At 48.7% G+C, this 25356-nt stretch overlaps 1 protein-coding gene across 2 annotated transcripts; it reads right to left on the bottom strand.

The window, feature by feature from the left end:
* Nucleotides 1-147: 147 nt before the first annotated feature.
* Nucleotides 148-25356, bottom strand: CMBL (carboxymethylenebutenolidase homolog). Of its 2 annotated transcripts, none has more exons than XM_019983010.2 (6): nt 25218-25356; nt 13274-13507; nt 8575-8682; nt 4827-4969; nt 1753-1844; nt 148-899 (listed from the first exon to the last, which is right to left on the bottom strand). In XM_019983010.2, the coding sequence occupies exons 2-6, from the start codon at nt 13486-13488 to the stop codon at nt 720-722; spliced, it is 738 nt and encodes a 245-aa protein (XP_019838569.2). In that variant the 5' UTR covers nt 13489-13507; nt 25218-25356; the 3' UTR covers nt 148-719. The 2 variants fall into 2 exon arrangements, with proteins under 2 accessions (XP_019838569.2, XP_019838568.2); XM_019983009.2 differs by lacking the exon at nt 25218-25356 and adding an exon at nt 21345-21522.

Below are 25356 nucleotides of genomic sequence, written 5' to 3'. Positions count from 1 at the left end.
ATTTTAATAAATTTCAGTGTTAACACTGAAGCTTCACCCCTGACACTGCCAGCCTCCTGGTTGAACACAGAAGCAGTTTTTGATGCAGCTCCAACCCCGGGGGGCCCAAAAACAGCCGTGTTTGGAAAACCACGAGACAGCCAGATGGCAACTCTCATCCACCGTTTATTAGATTTTAGAAAAAGCCACAGATTCAAAAACCCAAAAAATCAAGTTTATAAGCTTCATATAATTAGTTCAATGGAACCCTACTTTAATCTCAATATGTATATGATCATGACAAATTCACTCCTGTAAAGACAGAGATAAAAGTACAGTGAAGGTGGGCTCTTGCTCTACCTGAGTTTACCTTTCATGCTTTTCATGGTTTCGCCAATTTAGTTGTTCTGGAGAATGTGCTCAATTCAAGGCCAGGAAGGCCAAACCTAGTCACGTGTTCCTTGGGGACCTCTAGGTTTTTTGCTAATAGTTAGGATATTACTCTATTGCCCAAATTCTTTAGGTACTGACCTGTTGTTAAAAATCTTATTTGGGGCACATGTTAAAAATGAAAGTATTTCATACATTAACTTTTCCTTCTTAATTTGTGTTTCAAATGACACAATGAATTTTAGGATTCCTTGATTTATTTTCTGTAAAGTGAAAGTAAAACGATCTAAGCATGTCAAAGCACATTTCCGAAAGAGAGCTATTTGGAGAAAGTTGGCCCTCGGCTGTGGCTACACGTACTTGTTCAGCCACTCGAGTAAGTTCCTCCTCGCCTCATCAATGTACGGCTTGTCTTCAGGCGAACAGTCTTCTCTCTTGCGATGCACAAAGCCATGCGTCTGCCCGGAAAACGTTTTAATTTGATATTCCACTTTGCAGTGCTCTTTCAGCTTCTGAGTCAGCAAAGAGACCTGGTTGGCAAAAGATGTCATGAAGACAGGATGTTAACCCTCCAGCAATATGTTCCAGTCTCCACTCCTTCCCTGAATGCTCATCACAGAGCTTTAACGTGCGTGCTTTAAGCGCCAGAGCTAGAATGAAGCTTTCACTTTTAATTTTATAACTGACACCATCCTAACCTCTGGCAAAAAGAATTCAGAGCAGTATATTGATGAAAATGATACATCCACTATTTTGAAGTTATATTAATATATTCACATATTACTCAAAATATCAATCTATTTGACCACATAATATTCAGTGGATTCAATCTGTACTTCAGTAGATTCAAATATAAGTTGTTTGAAATGTATATTCAACATTAATATAATGCATTGGTTGTAATATGATGTATTGTATTTGGATGGCATCACCAATTCAATAGATATAACTTGGGCAAAGTCCAGGAGATGGTGATGGACAGGGAGGCCTGGCGTGCTACAGTCCATGGGGTCCCAAAGAGTTGGACATGACTTGGCGACTGAACAACAACAAGGGCTGTGAATAACCACAGTAATTTCCAAACAACTGCTTTGAACCACAGTTCCCTTCTGCCTTTCCTTATCAACATACTGGATTTAACAAAGCCATGTCCTCAAGGACAGAGAACTTATGGTAATTGGTCGGTTACACACGGGGGACAGGGAGGCAAGGCCTGCTTACCAGGAGCCTCCCTGCCAGCAGCTCTCTAGGGTTACAATCCCTCCCAAAGAAAACCCACTTTTAAAATTTCAATGTTGAAAACTATCTGGAGCAACACACAAGTCCTTTGGGATGTCTTCCCCGAAATGTCAAGTCATCCTCTTAAACAAGATGCCAGCTTACCTGCTCGAGAGGAATTACAGCATCGTTTTCAGCAAAAATGAACAGCGTGGGATTCTTCAGACCGTACACGTCTTCAGCGTCTTTGATGATGCCTGGAGAAGGGGCAGACACGAGGGTGTGATTCCCGTACACGAGCCACAGAAAATGACGCGAGTTTGATTTTCCAAAGGAAGACATGTGCTTTGGGGGTTTTATCTCTCTTATTTTTTAGCAGCTCCACAGAAGTGGCCTGGCCCATACAACTGGGCTCAAAGAGAAGGCTGTTGAGTCAGCTCTCCCTTCTCTCCACCTCACTCACCAGGAATTAGGTCATTAAATGATGACTGTAGGCCTTGCCGGCTGCCTGGCTGGTAAAGATGCGGCAGAGCAGCCTGAAAAATGCTCCTTCCTGGAGTGTGCCTTCATTTACCAAGAACTGATAACTTTCTAACCTGAACTATCTGACCAGGGCTGTTCTGGAAGTTTCTCGCAGTCTACTCAAGCCCGGAGGTTCTGACTTAGTGTTTGATGGGGTATTTGTGCTCAAATGAGACCAAGCGTATGAAGTCCCCGGGGACAGCACAGGGCCCTAGCAAGTCACTTACAATAATTAGCTTTTATCCTTCTAAAGATGCCTTCAGAAATTTAGAGATCATTTAGTCAAAATCCTCACCGATTCAGACAACTGTGGGTGTGCTCAGTCCTATAGGAAAATCTGTAAAAGTTTTGCCATCCATTGATATTTTGAAATAAGAGAAGTTCTAAGTGAAAGTCGCTCAGTCATGTCTGACTTTGCAACCCCATGAACTATACAGTCCATGGAATTCTCCAGGCCAGAATACTGGAGTGGGTAGCCTTTCCCTTCTTCAGGGGCTCTTCCTGACCCAGGGATTGAACCGGGGTCTCCCACATTGCAGGTGGATTCTTTATCAGCTGAGTATCAGGGAAGCTCAAGAGGAGCTTTAACAAAAGATTATTCTGGCACCTATTAAACGCGATATGGATGACTTTATTTAATGAGAATTTGCAGTGGGGGAGGGAGACCAGACTCAACCACACTGTAAGGACAAGAGGGATTTACTGACAATAAAGCAGGGTGAGGACTGGTGGACGGAAAGTCACAAAGGGACCAAGCGGAAAGGGGATTCTGGTCAGATAGCATTTGACAAAGCCTTCGCTGGAGACAGGGCTTCGTCTGGTGGCACAGACGGTAAAGAATCTGCCTGCAGTGCCAGAGACCCAGGTTCGATCCCTGGGTCGGGAAGATCCCCTGGAGAAGGGAAAGGCTACCCACTCCAGTATTCTGGCCTGGAGAATCCCATGGACAGAGATACAGTCCATGGAGAGTCCTTGGGGTCACAAAGAGTCGAACAGGACTGAGCAACTAACACTTTCTCCTTGCTGGAGGCAGGCCAGGGTGACAAGACATTGAGGGTGGGACATGAGGAGTCTGATCATGTATCAAGGGTGGAGGATTCTTGCTAAACTGACCCAGTGGGCCAAGGACAGAGCCCAAGGTCGGGACCTAGGCAGACGGAGGACTCACAGAGGAGCCTGTTCTCAAGGGTGGTCATGGGGAATCCTGGTTAGGAGGGAGGAGATAAAATTTCCCCATTTTCTGTAGCAAAGTTAGGTAACCCGGAGAGCCTCCCTTTAGCTGCAGTTCTTCTCTAGAAGGTCAGGAGCCATGGGAAAGAAGGCCATGCTTTCTGCACTATCCTGTTAAGGCCAGGTTGGGTGGCTGGACCCCCGTTTGAGACTCCAGGACTCTAAGACCAGCTCGGCTCCGCAGTCGGCACTTCGCAGCAGCGGCCACGAGGGGGCGTCGGCGAGCAGTCCACGCCGGAGCACCTGGGTGGCCAGCCCCATTGCGCGCAGCAACTAGCTGCTTACTAACACCTTTGTGTAAGTTAACAGGTAAAGGGCTTTTTAAATGCTAAAAGTAAGTGAAAATACCACAGTGAGGAACCATTAAACTAAACAAGAATCTCTAGCATAACTGTGGAATATACGACTATGAAAAAAAGCCAAAGTCAAACGTTTCACATCCTAACTTAATAATGTTTCTGTACACAGATGTTGAAGCTGAAACTCCAATACTTTGGCCACCTGATGCGAAGAGCTGACTCATGTGAAAAGACCCTGATGCTGGGAAAGATTGAGGGCAGGAGGAGAAGGGGACGACAGAGGATGAGATGGTTGGATGGCATCACCGACTCGATGCACGTGGGTTTGGGTGGACTCTGGGAGTTGGTGATGGACAGGGAGGCCTGGCGTGCTGCGGTTCATGGGATCACAAAGAGTCGACTGAGAGACTAAACTGACTGACACAGATAACAACGTTCTTATGTCACTGCTGTGATACCTTTGGTCTATCTGGATGAAATGTTTATGTTGCTATTTACATTTTAGAGTGGGTTTTCCCTTTCTTCATGTATGTGTGTTCAGCTGCTCGGTCGTGTCCAACTCTTTGCGACCCCATGGACTAAACAGTCCACCAGACTCCTCTGTCCATGGGGACTCTCCAGGCAAGAATACTGGAGCAGGCTGCCATTTCCTCCTCCGGGGGATCTTCCCAAGCCAGGGATCAAACTGCATCTCTCGCGTCTCCTGCATTTGCAGGAGGATTCTTTGCCACTAGCGCCACCTGGGAAACCTCTGTGTGTGTGTGTGTGTGTGTGTGTGTGTGTGTGTGTGTGTGTGTGTGCAGGCGGGCACACATGTGTGAGTAGTTGAGAATTCATATCTTAGAAAAAAAATCTTTTCAAAGCTGTGGCTAACGCTATTGATATTAACCTTTATCGTGGAAAGAAACATTATCCCCTCCATCCTAGGTGAAAAAAATTGAGCCCTTGGGTTAGGGGGCTTCCCCAAAGTCATGCTGTCGGGCCCTTGTTTCCTCTGGTCAGCTAGAACACACATCCGCCTCTAGCTTCAGATTTTTAAAACCATTTCCTGAAGATTAGCACAACATCTCTACACAACCGGGTTTTGTGTTACATCCGGGACCCTCAGCTGGGGAAGAGGCTTGCGGCCATTGTCACTCAACACACCCTCCGGTTTTCACTGTGTAAAAACACACAAGGCAGATTTACCATAGACGGACACCCCTGCCCTGAGTTCTGGGTGTTTCAACATCAGGTGATGAACGGCAGTTCCACCCCAGCAGAATCCCACAACGCCGATTCTCTTGGTGTGACACTGTTGCTTCAGATACTTCAAGACTGCATCGAACTCTCTAAGAAACAGAAAGGAAAGTCATTCAAGGGGAATAACCAGGTGGTTCAGTGGTTACGACTCAGCACCTCCACTGCCAGGGCCCAGGTTCAATCCCCAGTCAGAGAACTAAGATCCAGCAAGTTGCACGGCACGACCCCCCACCCCCGGCCCGCCAAAAAAAAAAAAAGGTGGAGGCCCCCTGAAAGCGAGCCGGGCAGCGAATGCCAATGGTTACAGGGCTTTGTCAGCAGCTGTTCTGGGAGGCTCTGAGATTCCTACCTTCAGAGCCGTGCCCTCCTGCCCAGCTGATGAGTAACCAGTGCCCTATCCCCCGGGAAGTCTCCCTGCCAAGCCCAGCCTCTTCCAACCACCCAACAGGGCGGCACAAACAGGACGAGTCTGAGCAACAGCCTCCCACAGCCTCGGAATCAAAGCCAACGACCGCAGCTCAATCCAAGTCCTGCCCCAGAAAGCACCCTCCGGCTCCTCTCTCTCCTCCCCAGGAGGGCCCAGCCGCGACCAGGAGGCAGCTCCCCAGCCCTGTCTGACCGGGCACCTTCGTGCTCCCTGACCAACACTTTAACTCTGCCTCACCTCTTTCCACTGGTGCCCAGGAGCCCAGCAGTGTCGGGAAAGCCACAAGGACAAGGCAAGCCCGAGGGGACCCAGGACAGCGGCCCTCCTCTTGCAAATGGCTCATTTGCAAATTGGTCGTTTGGAACTCATACAGCTTTTTTTTTTAGATGCAAGATGCCAAAATGGAGGTAGGGCTGCAAGCCCTGCCCAGAAAGTTCTGCTTGTTCTGATAAGAAAGAAATGCTGTGTGTTTGCAATTGAGGATAAAGAACGGGAGAGAGAAAACAATTCTCTTGCACTTTTTTTCTCCTTTAATCGTAAGATATCTTGGAACATATTTAAACGTTTGTATCATACCATTCTGGGTGCAAGTAATTTTCAAAATGTTAGAAGAGCAGCAACTGAGTAATTCTGCAAAATGAAATGGAATAAGCCATTGTTTGTGTCATTTTGGTTTTTCTCAAATGCTCTGATCTTAAGAATAAGTGCCTTAATTGGAGGGGACAAGAAGGAAGAGGGCATTTCTGTAAAAATTCTTCAACCGACTCGAGTGACCCTTTCTTTGCTTTTGTTGCTGCGAATATTCCCCACTTTCCCAGGAACACCAGGATTTAGCTTTAGAAGAATCTCTCTTCCCCACGCTTGGTCCATATACCTTGGGGGCCTTGGTTCCAGGCGTGTAATATGTGACTCAGGCCTGGCCAGTCAGAGCATAAGCGATCTCTGGCCACAATAATTGGTTCAAGGGTGGACTTGTGACCCGGTCATAACCATCAGGACAAAATGGGAATTTTGCTGGGTTGCTAGGAAAAGAGTCAACAGGAGGCTGGAGCTGCTGCAGCCTTCTCGTCATCCAGAGGCAAACGCCGCCCAAGAATGGAGCCAGCATCAGACAAGGGTGTGGAGGTCGAATCCTGGGGATACCTTCCAAGCTACGGATCAACCTCTGCTCAGAGCCAGAAACTACCTCTTTTCGGTTCTGTTAGCCAATAAATCCCATGACTGCTTAAGCAGTAAGTTCAAGGTGGCTTTTCTTTCAAACAAAAGACTTGACCAGGCACAAGGACTTCAGTCTACTTTCCAAATTAGTGCTTGCATTTTATGTCTCATTTTGATTGAAAAGGTGTGGTTCTCCTCATCCCCTGTGAAGGGTTTCCTCTGGGCTGCTCTGATGCCTGCCAGAAAGGACCACCGAGATCTGAGCTCACAAACGGGAGGCAGCCCCGTGGTCTCTTCCTCAAAATGTCCTAACTAGTCTCTCCAGCCCACCCCCACACGCAAAGCTGAGTTTCACAGTCATGTCCTAGGCTCTTGGGTTTTCTTGTGTTTCGACTTCTAATTTACTCTTAACTCTACTTATTTTGTTTTTCTTCGGCTTGCAGCTTGAACCCCTGGGAGGGAGGCCTGGAAATGGATAAATGGGTGGGAGCTTGGGTCCCCAGTGATCTCAGGGTCCACCCTGGGGAGGGGAGAAAGCAGGATGGGGACAGAAAGTGGCAAGTGGCACAGTCTCTACAAAAGCCTCAACTGGCTCCTTGGGGAGCTTGGAGCTGGGGTGACCTCTGAGGGTCCCCCAGCTTGGGGTGAAGGAGCCGGGCCTCCGTACCCCTGCAGTGAGATTCCCCAGGATGGGACGCAAGACAAGGTGCTTCACATCCTAGAGACAATTCCAAAGGGAGCCGCTGGCCCTGGTCTCCCCCGCAGTGAGACTCTGAGGTTGTTGCTACTTGCTGATACGCTCCGGCAAGAGGGGAGCTCCCAGGGCAGCCTGCAGCATCTCCCCAGACTGACTGTGCAGGGGCCCGAGGGAGACCCTGGCCTAAGCCATAGAGTGGCGCAGCTGCTCCACACAGGCACCCAGAGAGGGGGTGTCCAGAACAGAACCCCAGGGAGCATGGGGAGTGAGATGGAGCCGAGGAGCTGCAGCAGACAGCGGATAGGCTGGGGAGGTATCTTCTGACTCTGAGCAAAGGCTGATCCACAGCTCAGAAGGTATCCCCGGGATGCCCATCTCCACACCTTTGTCTGATGCCAGCTCCATTCTCGGGCCCCTGGGGGCTGGGGGCAGGGGTCAGCGTGGGGTCCCCCGGGTCGGGGGATGGAGGGGCCCGCAGCCCGGGGTCAGCTCTAGAGGAGTGGAGAGTCCAGGGACCAGGTGGTCACAGGCAGGGAGCCTTGTTATTGCACTTGCCCCAGCCTGGGCTTGGGGGCAACTTATCAAACACGAGGCTCACGTGTGTAGCAGAACAAAGTCCAATGATGGAAGACAAGGCCTAGGGGTTGGTGGAGTCTTTTGCCTGGGACTCAGGTCTCTAACTCAGGAGGAGCTTGGCCCTGGAGAACATCCTGCTTCTTCCCCCGCCGCTCCATCCTTCACCCTCCAGACAGAGAAGGTTTCCGAGTGGCAGCTGAGCACTCTGGTCCTTGCTTCTGGACTGGCTGGAGCCAATTCAAGGAAAGGCTGCAATCTGGGAGATTTCCCGCCCCCCACTTTTCTTCCCACTGTTCCCTGGACCCTGGCAAGACAGCAGCCCTGGTCTGGCGGGTCTGGTCTAAAGACCCGCAGTTTCCCCAGGGAGGTGGGGAGGATCGCTGGGGGAGGACAACAGCGCTCAAGGCTTCGTTTCCGGTCCGCTGAGCAGAAACGGGCCTGAGGTTTTCTCAAGTCTCTCTTCTTCTCTGCCTGTTGTTTCAAGCGGTTCTGCAGCCCGAGGGGGAGGAAGGCGTGTTGGTCTATGGTCCCCAAGAGCCCAAGGGACAGGGCACCCCAGGGACTTCAAGAAAGCTCCCTCAGCATCCTCACCATGAAGAATTTCCCAGAAGGCAAAGCAAGTGAGCTTGCTGGCAGCAGGGTGCCTGTGGGGTTCTACCCCTCCACTGCATAGACCTTGTCTTCCTGCCTCAGGAAGGACTCGGTGAGCAGTGGCCTCTAAGGTCCTACGTGATGGAGAAGCCAGACCCTCCCCTCCCTCCAGCCTCTTGCTTCCTGGGTCCCTGGGGGCTCCACCAAGATTGCCATGCCGGCTGGTGACACACTGGTAAACTTACTTATCAATCTTTCTGGCATTTCTTGTCTTCAACCACTCCGGGAAGGTGGACCAGTCCCCCGAGGGGTGCCATGGCTCCTGCCCGACAAAGAAGTCTGGAACAATGGTTCTGTAAAATAGGAGAGCCACCCGTCTTAGTGTCGGAGCTGCTGGGACTCGGTCTCTGTTTACCTTCCTTACGAAACCTGGCGTGCTGGCGACCCTGGACCACAGGAAAAGAAAAAGCAGTGGCCACCGGGCCGACTGTGATCACGGTAAACGGGACAGCTGGCCCCAGGCCAGAGCATCTCGGATTTCACAACCCAAGGTGCACGGGCCGCCAGAAGCCTAATCAGAGCCCAACCCCTCGGAAACGCCTGGCTCAGCACAATGCCCACGAGGTGTGACACTGGGGACAAAGGCTCTGGGTGGCACCTACCCCTGGGGAGCTGCACCTCTCGGCAGGCCTTTTGAGTTAGCCTCAGGCCAGCAGGCACACCTCTGAGCAGTCCAGTCACCATGACCAAGCAATTTCTCAGCCTCCACTCAAGAGGCCAACGGGGCACAATCTCCCGCCTGGAGGGTCTGGTCTTGGGCAGGCTCTAAAAGGGCTGAGGAGTGGACAAGATGGCTTGTGGGGTCCACGTCAGCCTTCCATGGTCATGTCAGGCATGTCAACCTTCCACGAGCATCAGCCCAGGGACTGGGCAACGTGGCTCCAGCCAGAGACCCAGTTCCTAAAGTAAAGGTCACGGCCATGGACAGAGGAACACAGTTCCTCCTCCTGGGGGGGTAGGGGGTGGGGTGGGAGGAAGAACACTGAAATCGGGTCGGAAGAATCTAAGTTCAGGTCCCAGTACTGCCCGGTTCTGCCCTGAAACCTTATGTTGCTGTGAAGTCATGTCCAACTTTTTCCCTTTTGGCAACCCCATGGACTGTAGCCCGCCAGGCTCCTCTGTCCATGGGACTCCCCAGGCAAGAATACTGGAGTGGCTTGCCATTTCCTCCTCCAGGGGATCTTCCCAACCCAGGGATCGAACCCTCATCTCCTACATCGGCAGGTGGACTCTACCACTGAGCCACCAAGGAAGCCCCCCTGGAACCTTAACAAGTCACTTAATCACTTTCAGCTTTTTTCTTGATCCAACAGAGATGGCGCCAAGCACCACCCAACCTCAGAAAACTATTCTGAAGGGAAAACAGACAAGTATGAAGGGCTTTGTAAGCCACAGGCGTCTTTACCCAATTTTTATGTTCCATCTCCAGCTAGTGGACCCACCTGAACCAGTCCATCCTAAAGGAGATCAGTCCTGAATACTCACTGGAAGGACTGATGCTGAAGCTGAAACTCCAATGCTTTGGCCACCTGATGCGAAGAACTGACTCAGTAGAAAAGACCCTGATGCTGGGAAAGATTGAGGGCAGGAGGAGAAGGGGGTGACAGAGCATGAGATGGTTGGATGGCATCACCGACTCGATGGACATGAGTTTGAGCGAGCTCCGGGAGTTGCTGATGGACAGGGAAGCCTGGCGTGCTGCTGTCCATGGGGTCACAGATTCAGACACGACTGAGCGACTGACCTGAACGGAACTGAGACAATAGAAGCCTCCATCCTATCCAGCCTCCTGGTCACAGCAGGTGACCTAGGGCCCCCCAAGACCTCTGCCTTCATGCCCCAGTTTCCTGACCAGCAAAATGAGAACTGCGACAGCCCTGCCTCGGCAGAATTGTTGGGAAGATGAAGGGCAATCGCCCAGGACCCACCCTAGCCCATGGTCTGGCCGAGCCAGAAGGCAACCAGGATTGGCTGTTGTTTTTATACTGGGGTAGCCCCTGGAGAGTTAAGCTGCTTCATCTTCAAGAGGCTTCCCTGGTGACTCAGCTGGTAAGTAATCTGCCTGCAATGCGGGAGATCTGGGTTCCATCCCTGGGTTGGAAAGATCCCCTGGAGGAGGGCATGGCAACCCACTCCAGTATTCTTGCCTGGACAGAGGAGCACGGCAGGTTATAGTTCATGGGGTCACAAAGAGTCAGACACGACTGAGCGACTAAGCACACATCTTCAAAAAGAAACCTGAGGGCACAAAAACGGGAAAAGTCAAATGAAGACCCTCTCTCCAGTCAACAGTAAATCCACATCACGCATCAGTGGGCATGCACCCTTTAAATGGGTTCTCCTTGTAGGAAAACAAGGCAGGGGCTCCCTTTGCTTTGCAGCTTCTCTTCTTGAGAAAACAAAGGGAATCAGAGCACACCACGCTCAGGGCTTGCTGGGCGTTACACTTATCGAAGCTGGACAGAAGGAAGGGTCCCTCCCCTCTCTCCTCCAAGCTTTATTGAAAAGAAAGTGAAAGTCACTCAGTTGTGTCCAACTCTTTGCAACCCCGTGGACTATACAGTCCATGGAATTCTCCAGGCCAGAATACTGGAGTTGGTAGCCTTTCCCTTCTCCAGGGGATCTTCCCAACCCAGGGATCAAACCCAGGTCTCCTGCATTGCGGGTGGATTCTTTACCAGCTGAGCCACCAGGGAAGCCCAAGAATACTCTAGTGGGAAGCCTATCCCTTCTGCAGCGGATCTTGCCAATCCAGGAACCAAACCGGGGTCTCCTGCATTGCAGGCAGATTCTTTTCCAGTTGAGCGATCAGGGAAACTTTACTGAAGCTACTACCAACACCAGGGCGGTGAGGAGCAAACAGATGACAGCATTCACCACAGGTGGTCGTGGCCACGCACCGTGACCAAGGGATGACCTTCAGGAGGTGAGGGAGGTCTCACTCTGACATGATAGTTTGTGTTTAGACCAGGATAACCATGGGCGCCCTGTGTGTGAAAGCTGACCCCAGGCAGAGATGCTTCAGGAGCCAAGTAATGGGTCTGTTTCAGAGTTGCTGACTTGTTGGGGGCCAGAGTGAGGTACTCCGCCCATGACAAAGGTCATGAGGAAGGAGGCTCGACATACGCAAAGGCGGGATCGAGCCTCAGGAGTCCCCCTGGAACTCCTCGAGCATCTACCCCCATAACCAGAGCCTGCCTACTTTACTACTTTGTGCTCTTACCTACACCTCTGACTTTACGGGGGGCTGTCCCCCACCACCTCTTTCGGAGAAGGAGTTAACCTAGAGCTCCAGTCAATAAAAACTCTTGGGTGTGACAAGAGTGTTTTAACCTACAAACTCCTCTGAAGGTTCTCTAGCCTGCCTGACAGGCTTGTCCGGTCACATGTGATTGCTCACAGCCTCCCAACCGTGAGAGGCACGAGATGCTTTAAACCTTCTAAAAACAGGTTCCTTAGAAAAGTTAGAAAACTATAAGTATAATGGGCTGATTAGAAATTGTATTGGTGAAGGGTTTTTCATTTGTTGAGCCAATGTTTGTTGCTAAGTCTCCACATCCCCTGCCCTTACACACATTAATGAATATATAGAAGGAATAAGTATTAACCTTTGATATTAATCACGTTAGACCTTAGGCTAAGTAAATTCTTTCCTTAACTAAAACCCACTACACCCTCACCCTGTAGGAATGTAACTTTATTTGGGTGGCGTCTGTTTTGAGAATAATCAGCCCTGGAGAAATAAGTGTCCTGATTGACTGACCGCTGTCACAAGGAGAGGGTCGTAAATTGTCAGCAGGCCCCCCTGGCCAGAAGATGATGTAACACCCCTAAGACCTCTGTATACATTTGTGTGAAGCACCTGACTTTAATAAAAGTCAGGACTGCTGTCCCCACGTGACTTTTGTATAACATCTCAGTGTATAAAAACAGACTCTGGAAAATAAAGAATTGGGATCAGTTTCTCGAAATACTGGTCTCCCCATGTCGCTCTCTCTCTCACTCTGGTTGAGTCTCCATCTGGAGCGCGGAACCCACCATGCTTACTAATTATGCCTGGGCTTCTAAGATCCGACCGGGGAGGCCTCAGTGTCTCCTCTCCTTCGGGAGAATGGAAGGACGCCTGCGGCCTACGTAAGTGGTGCAAACTTCTTGTCTTGAAGTTTTATTGGTCTCCCGCGTAAACCAAGCTACTCAGCCTCTTTTCTCCACTGAATTTTCCTACTGAGCTATCCTCATCCTATTACTCTTTATATCTTTGATAAAATATTTAAATAAATAAATAGGTCGCCGATGCCATTCCCGCTTGGAATACCCTGGATCAGCCGGGGGAGGACCCCGGCACTGACTTCTGTCCCAGCTGTCCTGCACTAGTGTCTATGTGGGGCCCCACATGGGGAAATAACTCTCTCAGCATCCAGCAGGTCTACACGGCCAGCCAACCAAAGAGGATCTGAAGGCCAGAGACTGAGTTGGGAGCAGTTGGCTTCCATTGGATATTGGCTATCATATGACATTCTCCATTTTAAGGGCTTCCCTGGTGGCTCAGACGGTAAAGCATCTGCCTGCAATGCAGGAGACCCGGGTTCGATCCCTGGGTCGGAAAGATCCCCTTGGAGGAGGAAATGGCAACCCACTCCAGTACTCTTGCCTGGAAAATTCCTTGGACGGAAGATCCTGGTAGGCTACAGTCCATGGGGTCACAAACAGTTGGACACGACTGAGTGACTTCACTTCCTTTTTTCTTTCCAGTGAGATAAGAAAATAGATAATGTATGTCAGAACACAGTCAGGGTTTTTTGGTTTTGTTTCCTTTGAAGGAAACAAAATACAGAAATTTACATGAATTTAAGCCAAAAAAAAAACACAGAATTTCATACGTACGTGTATCCATTTCCTGCAATCATGTCAGCCATATATCTGGTGTTGGGCAACTGCCAGCCAAATATATCCTGAATGACAACCACAGCTTTGCCAGCATCCACGGGGGATTTGGTGAGATAAGCCTTGATGTGCTCCACTTGAACTTCATGCCCCAGCCCTCCATACTCTATTCTATGGCCAATGTCACATGGACAAGGATAAGCTTCGTTAGCCATTGGAGGTACTCAGGTCGGGCTACAGGGAGAGAACAGGCATTATACTCTGAGTGGTGCAAAGCCAAAGCTTACAAACAATGAGTAAACGAAATCAAGAGTACAGGGAAAATTAATTTTAACTATGTTGTTGTTTAGTTGCTTGGTTGTGTCCGACTCTGCCACCCCATAGACTACAGCCTGCCAGGCTCCTCTGTTCATGGCATTCTCCAGGCAAGAATACCAGAGTGGGTTGCCATTTCCTTCTCCAGGGAACCTTCCTGACCCAGGGATTGAACCCACATCTCCTGCACTGGCAGGCAGACTCTTTACCATGGAGCCACCAGTGAAGTGTATTCAGGCATGAAGTCAATGATCACTTCTAGTTCTGGGTAATAAGATCAAGGCTGATCAGAATCCACTCCCATTACAAACACTAGAAGCACAAGTGTATGTGCATGCAAGCTCAGTCATGTACAACTCTGCAACCCAACTCCATGAACTGCAGCACACCAGGCTCCTCTGTCCATAGGAAAGATTTCCCAGGCAAGAATACTGGGGTAGGTACCCAGCCCCTACTCCAAAGGATCTTCCTGATCCAGAGACTGAACCCGCATCTCCAGCACTGGCAGACAGATTCCTTACCGCTGAGCCACTAGGGAAGCCCCTATGACATTCCAGGGAAGGTAAAGTAATAGAGAAAGAAATTAAATCACTATTGCCAGAGGCTGGGAGTGGAAGAAGACTGACTGACTGCGAAGGGACAGGGAACTTATTGGGGTGATGGACATGTTCATATCTTGGTTTTGGTGGTGGCTACCCAGTTCAATACTTCAGCATCAATCAAACTGTACACTTTAAAGGAGTGAATATATCATACTTCAATAAACTTTCCTTTTTAAAAAATGGCAGATTAACAGGAGAGAGAGCATACATGTTATTAATGTTTTTAATGAGTACACAGGGGCTTTGCAGAAAAGAAGTGAAAGCCCAAGAAGGAGACACATGGCTTAAATACCATTTTAACAAAGGGTAATAAATTGTGGAGATGTGACCAGGAAAGACATGGGGAATTGATAAAAAGAAAAGGATCTTTGAGCCCAGTGCGTTAATTCAGACTCGTCTCAGTGACAGCTCTTCATCTCTGGTGGTAAGAGTTGCTCCTCTCATTGGGCAGGGGTGGTGGGGGGTAGTTATGGCCTAATTTTAGGCAGGAAAGCAGAAAGTGGGGGTGAAAAACAACTCTTTTTTCATCTGCTGTTTCTCAGTTGCCTTCAGCTCAAAATAATCAATATGCCCAAATGCCATATTTGAGGATGGCATTCTCTGATCCTCTTCAAGTGTATGTAATTGACAAGAGGAAAGAACAGAAATTAGCTAAGAATCCAATTCATGAAGTGAGAGAAGGGACTTCCCTGGTAGTCCAGTGGTTAGGATTCCAAGCTTCCACTGCAGGGGGCCTGGGTTCAATGCCTGGTCAGGGAACTAAGATCCCTTAAAGCTCAGCTTAAAAAAAAAAAAAGTGAGGGGGAAAAAACAAAATAAACCCCAAAGAAGAAAATAATGAGATGAAAATAAACAATGAAGAAAACAGAAAATGATTAAAATCTGAGTTTTTTTGAAGAGTTATAAAACAGGTATATCTCCAGGAAACCAGATCAGTAAAAAGGACAGAATGACAAAGACACATAACAACAACATAACAGCACAAGGAATGAAAAAAGGACATATTTTTCCTTTTAAAACTCATAGATAGTATGAACAACTTCATGCTATTAAATTTGGACACAGAAAAAAAACTGACAAATATACAGAACACAAGAGAAGGAAACATTCCTAACTTTAGAAATCAATGGAAAAGAAAAAATAAAGGATGAGGCAGCAGGAGATTAAAAGAGATTAAAGAGAAATGAAACCAAATGCACTGTGTGAGTCTTGACTACATCCTGGTTCCAAATTATGATCAGTTACAGGGTTTCCCTGGTGACTCTGGTAAAGAACCCGCCTGCCATGCAGGAGACATGGCTTCAATCCCCGATCCAGGATGATCCCACATGGCTCGGTGCAGCTAAGCCCGTGCATCACAACAGAGCCTGCGCTCTAGAGCCGGGGAGCCACAACCACTGAGCCCGTGCACCTCGACTCCTGAAGCCCGCGTCCCTAGGCCCACGCTCCACAGCAAGGGAAGCCACGGCAAGGAGAAGCCTGCGCATAGTTACAAAGAGCAGCTGCCACTCCCCACTACTAGAGAAAAGCCTGAGCAGCAACGAAGACCCAGCAAAAATAAATAAAATAAATAAAATTATAAATAAGTAAAATATATAAATAAATGAAATACAATTATTTTGAAAAGAATATCTATAACAGACATTTGGGGAATAATCAAGGAAATGAATATGGATGATAGTTGATATTATGAATTAATATTAAGTTTCTTTGGTGTGATAGTTATGCAGGTGAACATTCTTAGTTTTAGAAGATGTATGTTCAAGTAGGGGATGAAATATCAACGTCGGAAGTTTACCCTCAAATCATTCATCAAACAGACATGCACAGACGCACATATAGACACATAAAGCAGTTATGGCAAGCTGCACTTACTGAATCTAGGTGATGGGTATACAAGTTTGGCTTGCTTTCAGTGTGTGTGTGTGTGTGTGTGTGTGTGTGTGTCTGGCCGTGCTGGGTCTTCACTGCTGCACGGGCTTTTCTCTACTTGCAGTGTGCAGACTTCTCATCGCATGGCTTCTCCTGTGGACCCCAGGCTCTAGGACACGTGGGCTTCAGGAGTCACCACACATGGGCTCGGTAGCTGTGGCTCTGGGCTCTAGAGCACAGACCCAACAGTTGTGGCACACGGGCTTAGTTGCTCCGTGGTATGTGGGATGTTTCCGGATCGGGGATCGAACCCGTGTCTCCTGCATCGGCAGGCGGATTCTTTACCACTGAGCCACCCGGGACGTCCTTTCTTTCAGTTTTTGAAGAACAACAAGGAACAGTGTAACTGGAACAGAAAGATCAGGGAGGGCGGTGGGGGATATTCCACTTCCCAGCACCCTCCAAAAGCTCCCATCTAATATGGAGGAAAAGCCAAATTATTTCTGCAAGAGGGGCAATGGAGAAAAGAGGGAGAACAGTCAGGGGCTGAGTAGATTTTTCAGGTGCAGCCAACTGGTTTTGTTGACAGATGGCATGGGTAGGGTCCTTGACCAAAAAGATTCAGGGGTGACTAGGTCTTTTGCTTGAGCAACTGGGAAAGGACAGAAGGTCTCAATGGGAAGGGGAGAGTGAGACAGAGCAGGTTTGAGACCAGGACTTCAGTCTGGGGCGTGAGAGTTTGAAATGGCTCTGAGACACCCTGAGCGGACAGTTGGATGACGAGTTCAGGGCCAGGGGCCAAGCTGAAGACATGCATTTGAGAGTGATCAGCACACACAGTCGAACCTCATGATCTGCAGATTCTATATTCATGAACTTGCCTACTTGCTACATTTACTCAGAAGGCCAAAATCAATACTTTCAGGGCTTTTGCGTCATCTGCAGGTCTGTGTAGAGCTGTGAAAAATCTGAGCCACTGAGACGTGCGTTCCCAGCCAAGGTTGAACAAGGCTGTGCTCTCACTTCCTGTTTCAGCTCTCATGCTGTGAACAAGCGTCCTTCTCGTGGTCTATTTAGAGCCACGTCTTTTGTAATTCTGTGCTTTTTGCTGGTGGTTTCATGGGAAGTGCTGAAGTGCTGTCTACTGTTCTAAATGCAAGAAGGTGCTGATGTAACCAAGTCTAAAAAAACACTTAATGAGAAAACTGGGGGGACTCCCTTGGTGGCCCAGTGGCTAAGACTCCGAAGTCCCAGTGCAGGAGGCCTGGGTTCAACCCCTTGATCAGGAAACTGGATCCCACATGCTGCAACTAAGACCCGGCACAGCCAAGTAAGTAAATAAATACTTGGAAAAGACTGGAGAAAATCAATGGACTGCGTAGTTTTGGTGATATTGAGAATCATTTTAACAGTGGGGGTGGGGGGAGGGAAAGAGGAATAGTATTATATCAGCAAAAGTTTCGGTTTGATGAGTCCTAGCTTTTATAGCAACATGCTAACACTCATACTGATAAAATGACCAGAAGTCTGGGCTCTCCCAGTAGGGCCACGACGGTGGCAGTGTCCGAGTTCTGACAGTGCTGGATGTGAGGGGTTCAGGAGGGTCCGCTGTACTAGTCTCTGGACTTCCATACACCCTTCAGATGTTCCACAACAAAAAGCTTTCAAACTCTCATTAAAATTTTAAACACTGTAAGATAAAAGGTTCCATTAAAAAAAGTGAGGAAAAAAGATACAGACTAAATGAAGTTACTCTTTTCAAAGCAGGGGCTGTTGTATCCAGATAAAATACATGAGGAATTGTTAGAAATTAACAAGAAAAAGACAACTCCAATAGAAAATGCTCCAAAGGTATGAATAGGCAGTTCATAACAGGATATACCTGAATGGTCCGTAAACGTATGAAAGTATACTCAACCTCAATGGTATTTAAGGAAATTATACTAAGAACAACACAAGATACCATTTTACCTCTTGCAGATCAGCAATAAGTCTTTTAGCACCAAGAGATGATGTCCGTGTAGGGAGGAGAAAGGGAGTAAAAACTGCTACACACTCTGGGAAGCAGGTCAGCAAAGGCAACAATGCAACCCAGAAATCCCCCACTGGGTGTATTCCCTGGAGAAATTCATGCATATGTGTGTATGTGCTCACCCACACACACCCGCAGAGGATGTGGAAGACTGTTCTTGCCATCAAGATGTAGCAACAATTTCAAGCAACCTATGCAAGCAATCTAAGGACCATCAGGAGAAGAATAGGATACACTGTCATTTACTCATTGTCATGGGTTAAATCATGTCCCCCTCCAAAGATACTGTTCAAGTCTGAACCCACAGAACCTATGAAAGTGGCCTTATTTGGAAATAAGTTATTTGCAGAGGTAACCAGGTTACGAAGAGGAACTAAAGAATCTCTTGATGAAGGTGAAAGAGGAGAGTGGAAAAGCTGACTTAAAACTCAACATTCAAAAAATCAAGATCATGGCATCTGGTCCCATCACTTCATAGCAAATAGATGGGGAAAAATGGAAACAGTGACAGACTTTATTTTCTTGGGCTCCAAAATCACTGCAGATGGTGACTGCAACCATGAAGTTAAAAGACGCTTGCTCCTTGGAACAAAAGCTATGACCAACCTAGACAGCATATTAAAAAGCAGAGACATTACTTTGCCAACAAAGGTCCATATAGTCAAAGCTATGGTGTTTCCAATAGTCATGTATAGAGATGAGAGCTGGACCATAAAGAGGGCTGAGTGCCAGAGAAGTGATGCTTTCGAATTGCGGTGCTGGAAAAGACTCCTGAGAGTCCCTTGGACAGCAAGGAAGTCAATTCTAAAGGAAATCAACCCTGAATATTCATTGGAAGGACTGATGCTAAAGCTCCAATACTTTGGCCACCTGATGGGAAGAGTCAACTCATTGGAAAACACCCTGATGCTGGGAAAGATTGACAGCAGGAGGAGAAAGGGATGACAGGGGATGAGATGGTTGGATGGCATCACCGACTCGACGGACATGAGTTTGAGCCAACTCCAGGAGATAGTGGAGGACAGGGAAGCCTGGCATGCTGCAGTCCATGGGGTCATAAAATGTCAGACACGACTGAGAGACCGAACAACAACATCCTGGAGGAGGGTGGGTGTTAATACAATTAATGACTGGTGTCCTTAGAAGCAGAGAAGCCAATGGCACCCCACTCCGGTACTCTTGCCTGGAAAATCCCATGGATGGAGAAGCCTGGTGGGCTACAGTCCATGGGGACGCTAAGAGTCAGACATGACTGAGCAACTTCACTTTCACTTTTCATTTTTATGCACTGGAGAAGGAAATGGCAACCCACTCCACTGTTCTTGCCTGGAGAATCCCAGGGACGGGGGAGTCTGGTGGACTGCCGTCTATGGGATCGCACAGAGTCAGACAGGACTGAAGCGACTTAGCAGCAGCAGCAGCAGCAGTCCTTAGAAGAGAAATAAATTTGGGTACAGATATAGGCACATATGGAGAAGGCAATGGCACCCCACTCCAATACTTCCAATACTCCTGCCTGGAAAATCCCATGAATGGAGGAGCCTGGTGGGCTGCAATCCATGGGGTCACTGAGGGTCGGACACGACTGAGCGACTTCACTTTCACTTTTCACTTTCATGCATTGGAGAAGGAAATGGCAACCCACTCCAGTGTTCTTGCCTGGAGAATCCCAGGGACGGGGGAGCCTGGTGGGCTGCCATCTATGGGGTCGCACAGAGTCGGACACGACTGAAGTGACTTAGTAGTAGTAGTATAGACAGACAGGAAGGACAGTCACGGGACAACACAGGCGGAGGCTGGAGCGAGCCATCTACACGCCAAGGAACGCCAAAGACCGCAGCCACCACCAGAAGCCAGGAGAGAGACAAAGAAAAACTCTCCTTTACAGGTGTCAGGAACAGCATGGCCCTGCCAACATCTTCATTTCAGATTTCTGGCCTCCGGACAATGAGAGAGTAAGTTTCTGTTGTCTTAAATCACCCAGTTTGTGGTGATTTGTTACAGCAGCTATAGGAAGCTAATCCATTCTTATAAAGGACACTGCAAGTTCAGTGAACAAACTCCATACATATGCACCAAAATGCTCAATCTCGAAATCTAATGCTTTATAAAAAGACAATGGCTTTTTGATGCTAAACAAATACTAAGACCTCCAAACAATAATACTCCACTGAACACTGTAGGAAAAGTGAAACACATGGGAATAAAACACACCACACATTACACAGTGGTTACTGTCAGGAGGTAAGGGATGGAGACTGTTGGTTTTAACTGTATTTGCTACATCTTCTTTCCCTAAAAAGCTTTGATTTGGGGCTTCCCTGGTGGCTCAGGGGTAAACAATCTGCCTGAAAATGCAGGAGACACAGGTTCAATCCTTGATCCAGGAAGACCCCACATGCAGCGGAGCAACTAAGCCCATGCACCAGAACAACTAAGCCTGTGCTGTAGAGCCCACGGACTGCAGCTTCTGAGCCCACGGACTGCAATACTGAAACCCAAGCACCCTCGAGCCTGCGCTCCGCAACAAGAAGCCATCACAGTGAGAAGCCCTCCCAGTGCAGCTGGAGAGGAGCCCGCACTCACGGCACCTAGAGAAAATCCTGTGCAGCAACAAAGACCCAGCACAGCCAAAATCAAATAAATAAATATTTTTTTTTAAGTTTTGGTTTCAAGTACATAGGACAAAATATTCATATCTTAAATCTGTGTCATGTAACTATAAGTGGCTGTTACATGATATCCTGTACTTTCTACCAGATTCTAAATGTTCATAACTAGCAATAAATACATTTTAAGGAAAGAGAAATTAAGAGTTAGTCATTTGACGACCTCCCTGGTGGCTCTGTAGGAAAGAATCTACCTGCCAATGCAGGAGACTCGGGTTTGATCCCTGGGTCGAGAAGATCCCCTGGAGAAAGGAATGGCAGCCCACACCAGTATTCTTGCCTGGGAAATCCCACGGACAGAGCTGGCGAGTTACAGTCCACAGGGTTGCAAAGAGTCGGACTAAAAACAACAACAACAACAGGACTGCCTGCTAAGCAGAGCTCTGGAAACCAGAAAAAATACAAACAGAGTGGGCCATTGGATCGTAGAAAAATCTGACTGTACCTTTCACGGCTTTGCTTCCATAAACGACATTATAGAACGAGGATTAGTAAGAGAAGTCAGAGCAATAGTAGCAGTGAATTTCATGTGCCACTGCACACAATTTCTTGAAGAGCAATTCCTCTGGCTAATTTCTTACCTGGGCAGTCCAATGAGGATGCAAGACAGCAGGAAAGTAGCAACCTCGAATCAGAATCTTTTTCCTTGACTTTCCACCGCTATCCACTTTCCAAAAGGAATGTTTACAGCCAAGAGAGCCGCTCTCTGGGCTGATCCCGAAAGGTCTTTCTCCCCCAGAAAGGGCTGGTGGCCAGGGAAGGCTTGGCCATGCCACACACGAAGGCTGGACTCCTGCCAGAGCCTTCACGTGGCACAGCAGCCCAGCCCAGCCTGTGTGCCCCAGCCCAAGGCCACGGCGGGCAGGGCAGACAGTTTCTCTGTGGGCCAGAGCCTTGGGAAACATGCCCTTGACACTCGACTGACTGTACTAGACATAAATTTTCTGCACAGACACTTTAGGATTTGGGCCCTTCCCTCACCCCACCCCCTAAGTACACACTTGTTACAACATAATTTTCAGGAAACAAAGTAAAACTATTATGACTCCCGAAGAGTTATCAAAAAGACTTCATGTTAAGGCTTGTGCATTACTCGTGTAATAAGAGGAAATAAAGCAGATGTTGTAACGGGGCCTAAGGGGAAAAGGAAAGGGCACAGACGTCTACCCAGGAGAGGGATCTGGAGATGAACTGTACGTGGAGACCAAACCAATTTTTCCACCGTAGAGGAGGAAGCCAATTAGTTTATCACCAGACAGGACAGAATTTACAAACCTATCAATCAGCAACCCCCAACATTCACAGAGCTGCAGAACAGCTCCAATACAGTGAACAGGGCTGGAACCATACAGCTCGGAGGGTGTGCTACAGTTGACAGGTACTTTTCCACTGAAACACAGAGTTCCTCCAATGACATGACAAGGTCATGGTGAGTGATAAGGTTTCCTCCTGTAAGGGGATCGGACTGTGGGCTGACACCTATGGTGGGGGCCTCATAAAATGTACCGAGAAGGGCTTTTCTGGATCATGGCAGGTGGGCTTAGCCACACGTACCAGCCACGCCGAGATCAGATCTGCAGTCTTCACCGCGGACGCCTCCAGAAGTCGGAGTCCTCTGTATGACACCAGGGGTGGCCAGGACAGACCCCAGCAGGGGAGACCCCGAGGGGCACATTTCTTTTGGCAAGGCCACCCAAAATGCAGCAGTGAAGCCCACGATCCGCCCACCACATCCATGCAAGATCCCACACAACTGTGAATGACTGCAAGAGCCACCTTCTACAGACCAGTTTTCTCATCCCTCGACAAAGATGCTCTCCTTGATCCGATTCCAGTCAGGACCCTCTGAACTTTCTTCTCAGCCAGGCTCTGACTTTGGGCTTCATGCAGTGTTAGTAAGACTCCGAGCTAAGTCGGTTCAGCCCCCACTCTCCGTATCTGACTCGGTTCCTGTTCCTCCACCACCCCCCAGGGGATGTCTGCTCACCCTGGATCATCTTCTATAAGAATCCTGTTAGGTCAGCTTAAGCCGGAATCCCCTTGTTTTCGTCCACTGACCCCTACTCCACTCTCTGGCTAGAAATTCCCACTTTTCCTGACATTTGGAGTTAAAGCCCCTTGCCTCTCTCCTACTGCAAAATCCTGCTGGAGTGGTCCCTACAGCTATCACAGTGGTCCTGAATAACTCTACCTTACCGTTTTTTAACAAGCATCACGAATGATTAATTTTTTTCTCTAACACCCTCCAGTCCTCCTTCACACAGCAAATGTCTCCACCAAATTACAAGTCTAGACCCACAGAGGGAGAAAGCAATGGCAACCCACTCCAGTACTCTTGCCTGGAGAATCCCATGGATGGAGGAGCCCGGTAGGCTGCAGTCCATGGGGTCGCAAAGAGTTAGACACGACTGAGCAACTTCACTTTCACTTTTCACTTTCATGCATTGGAAAAGGAAATGGCAACCTGCTCCAGTGTCCTTGCCTGGAGAATCCCAGGGACGGAGGAGCCTGGTGGGCTGCTGTCTATGGGGCTGCACAGAGTCAGACAATGACGCGACTTAGCAGCAGCAGCAGACCCACGGAGATCCCCGGGGCGTGTTCCATCTGCAAAGTCAAGGGGCTGCTGTGTCCTCCCTCCTCCCCTAAGATGCACCTTCCGGAGGCATTCTTTTACTCGTTACGAATGTGTGCTTCTTGACTTCTTCTTTTGAAGCAATGATAACACTTGCCTAGTTCCCTCTTTAATGAATAAAACAGAATCTTTAGCACATGCTCATGCTCGTATTCAGTTCAGTTCATGATTTTGCCTTTCGCGGAAAAGTACCCTTTAACTGTGTAACTGAACACTCTCCTTTTCTCACTGGAGGGCAGAAGATGAGAGAAAGGGGTGGTAAAGCTAGTTCCTGCTTTCATACTCCCAAGGATTTAAATAACTCGGGAGTCACACTTCCCAAAGCAATGAAGATTCTCTAACAGAGACAGAGAAGCAGATCTCAATGAGAGAAGCCGATTGGCATCGAGGGAAATGTAACTAGCAAAGAAGTCAAGGAATAAAGTGCCAGCAGCCTCAGAGGTTTAGAGATGGAAACCCCTGCAAAGACATGGAAAGCAACACTGAGGAATGTTACAGGACCATGAAGGTGGCTGCCAGGAAAGCCTGGGGGGCTTCCTTTAAGGGTAAACATTGGAATTTGCAGGGCACTCGATCTCCAGTCTCTACCCTTAGAGATGGTCCTGTGAACATCAACTCCCCCAGTTATTTTTGTTTTTCAGTAAACATGGCTTTCCCTGGTGGCTCAAACAGTAAAGAATCAGCCAGGAATGCAGGAGACCCGAGTTCAATCCCTGGGTCTGGAAGATCCCCTGGAGAGGGGAATGGCAACCCACTCCAGTATTCTTGCCTGAAGAATTCCTCGGACAGAGGAGACCAGCGGGCTACACGAATACCACTGCGTGACTGATGCACACACACAGTCAGGGCTGCGTTTTCCAGAGGGTACACAGTCTTGAGAAAATTAATTAGAAAACAAGATGGGATGAGGCTAGATTGGCCTGTGAACTTGGCAACCAGACGCCTGCCTTTGGCCTTTTCTTGGACTGTGGCGAGGCCCAGATGGCATTCCCACTGATACCCACAAGGCTCACTTCTGACCACCTTACTTTAAATGGGCTTTGAAAACAACAGGTGGCATTCCCATCAGCAAGTGGCCCTAAATCACAGGGCCCAGTGTCAGCAAGGCCTGGGCCTCACCTCCTGATACACGTGGCCCAGCGGGAACTGTACAGTCTCTGCTGGCAGGACCCAGCCAGCACCCAGGATGCCACGCTCCTAGACCAGCCCCAGTCTCTTTTAACATCACACTAAGTTGCTTCGTGTCCAACTCTCTGCGGCCCCATGGACTGTAGCCCGCCAGGCTCCTCCTGTCCATGGGATTTCCGAGGCAAGAATACTGGAGTGGGTTGTCACTCCCTTCTCCATCACCCGTTAATAAATGCTTCAAAGTGTGGAGAACGGACTGGACCCGGGTATGCTCATTTCCCCCCCTCCCCGCACACTTTTACATTAGTAGGAAGAACTTTACAACCAAAATGTTCAATTGTAGGAACACAAGCACGAAGAGTATTTAATAGCATACAGGAAAGGATTGTGACATGGTGTTTCATTGGGGAAAAAAAAGATTGCAAACTTATGCAGAGTATGAGTTCAACTTTCTTTTCAAAATGTACGGTGAAAATGTAGTACAGGAAAACACTCCAAAGCACGATGGCGGGGTGGCGGTCCTGCAAGGGACAATGTCCTGCTTTGCTGTAAGCAGGTGTTGAGACTGAACTGGATAGGTTCATTCCCTGGGCACATATGCCAAAGACCTCCTTTGCCTCCTGCAGACGCACGCACGCAAGTCAGAGTAGCGCCGACCTGCAGCGGAGTCCTCAGGCCAGCAAAACACACTTACCTCCTCCAGCCGCCTGAAGACCGCTGTCCACCCCGCGAGGAGGAGGAGACCGGACAGGAGAGGGCAGCGCGGCAGCCCGTCGGGACCCAGGGGAGCCGGTCGGGGACCAGCCGAGCGGGGAGGCGCCTTCGGCCGAGAC

Source organism: Bos indicus, chromosome 20 (assembly GCF_029378745.1).
Source record: "Bos indicus isolate NIAB-ARS_2022 breed Sahiwal x Tharparkar chromosome 20, NIAB-ARS_B.indTharparkar_mat_pri_1.0, whole genome shotgun sequence".
NCBI classification, from domain to species: Eukaryota; Metazoa; Chordata; class Mammalia; order Artiodactyla; family Bovidae; genus Bos; species Bos indicus.
The sequence above is the reverse complement of the archived record's forward strand: the minus strand, read 5'-3'. Positions and strand labels throughout refer to the sequence as shown.

Coding starts and splice junctions, on each gene's coding strand:
- CMBL (XM_019983010.2), bottom strand. CDS start 13,488: ATGGCTAACGAAGCTTATCCTTGTCCATGTGACATTGGCCATAGAATA. Junction 4,970..8,574: donor AATGCCAGAAAGATTGATAA/GTAAGTTTACCA, acceptor TCTGTTTCTTAG/AGAGTTCGATGCAGTCTTGA. Junction 900..1,752: donor CTGTAATTCCTCTCGAGCAG/GTAAGCTGGCAT, acceptor TTTGCCAACCAG/GTCTCTTTGCTGACTCAGAA.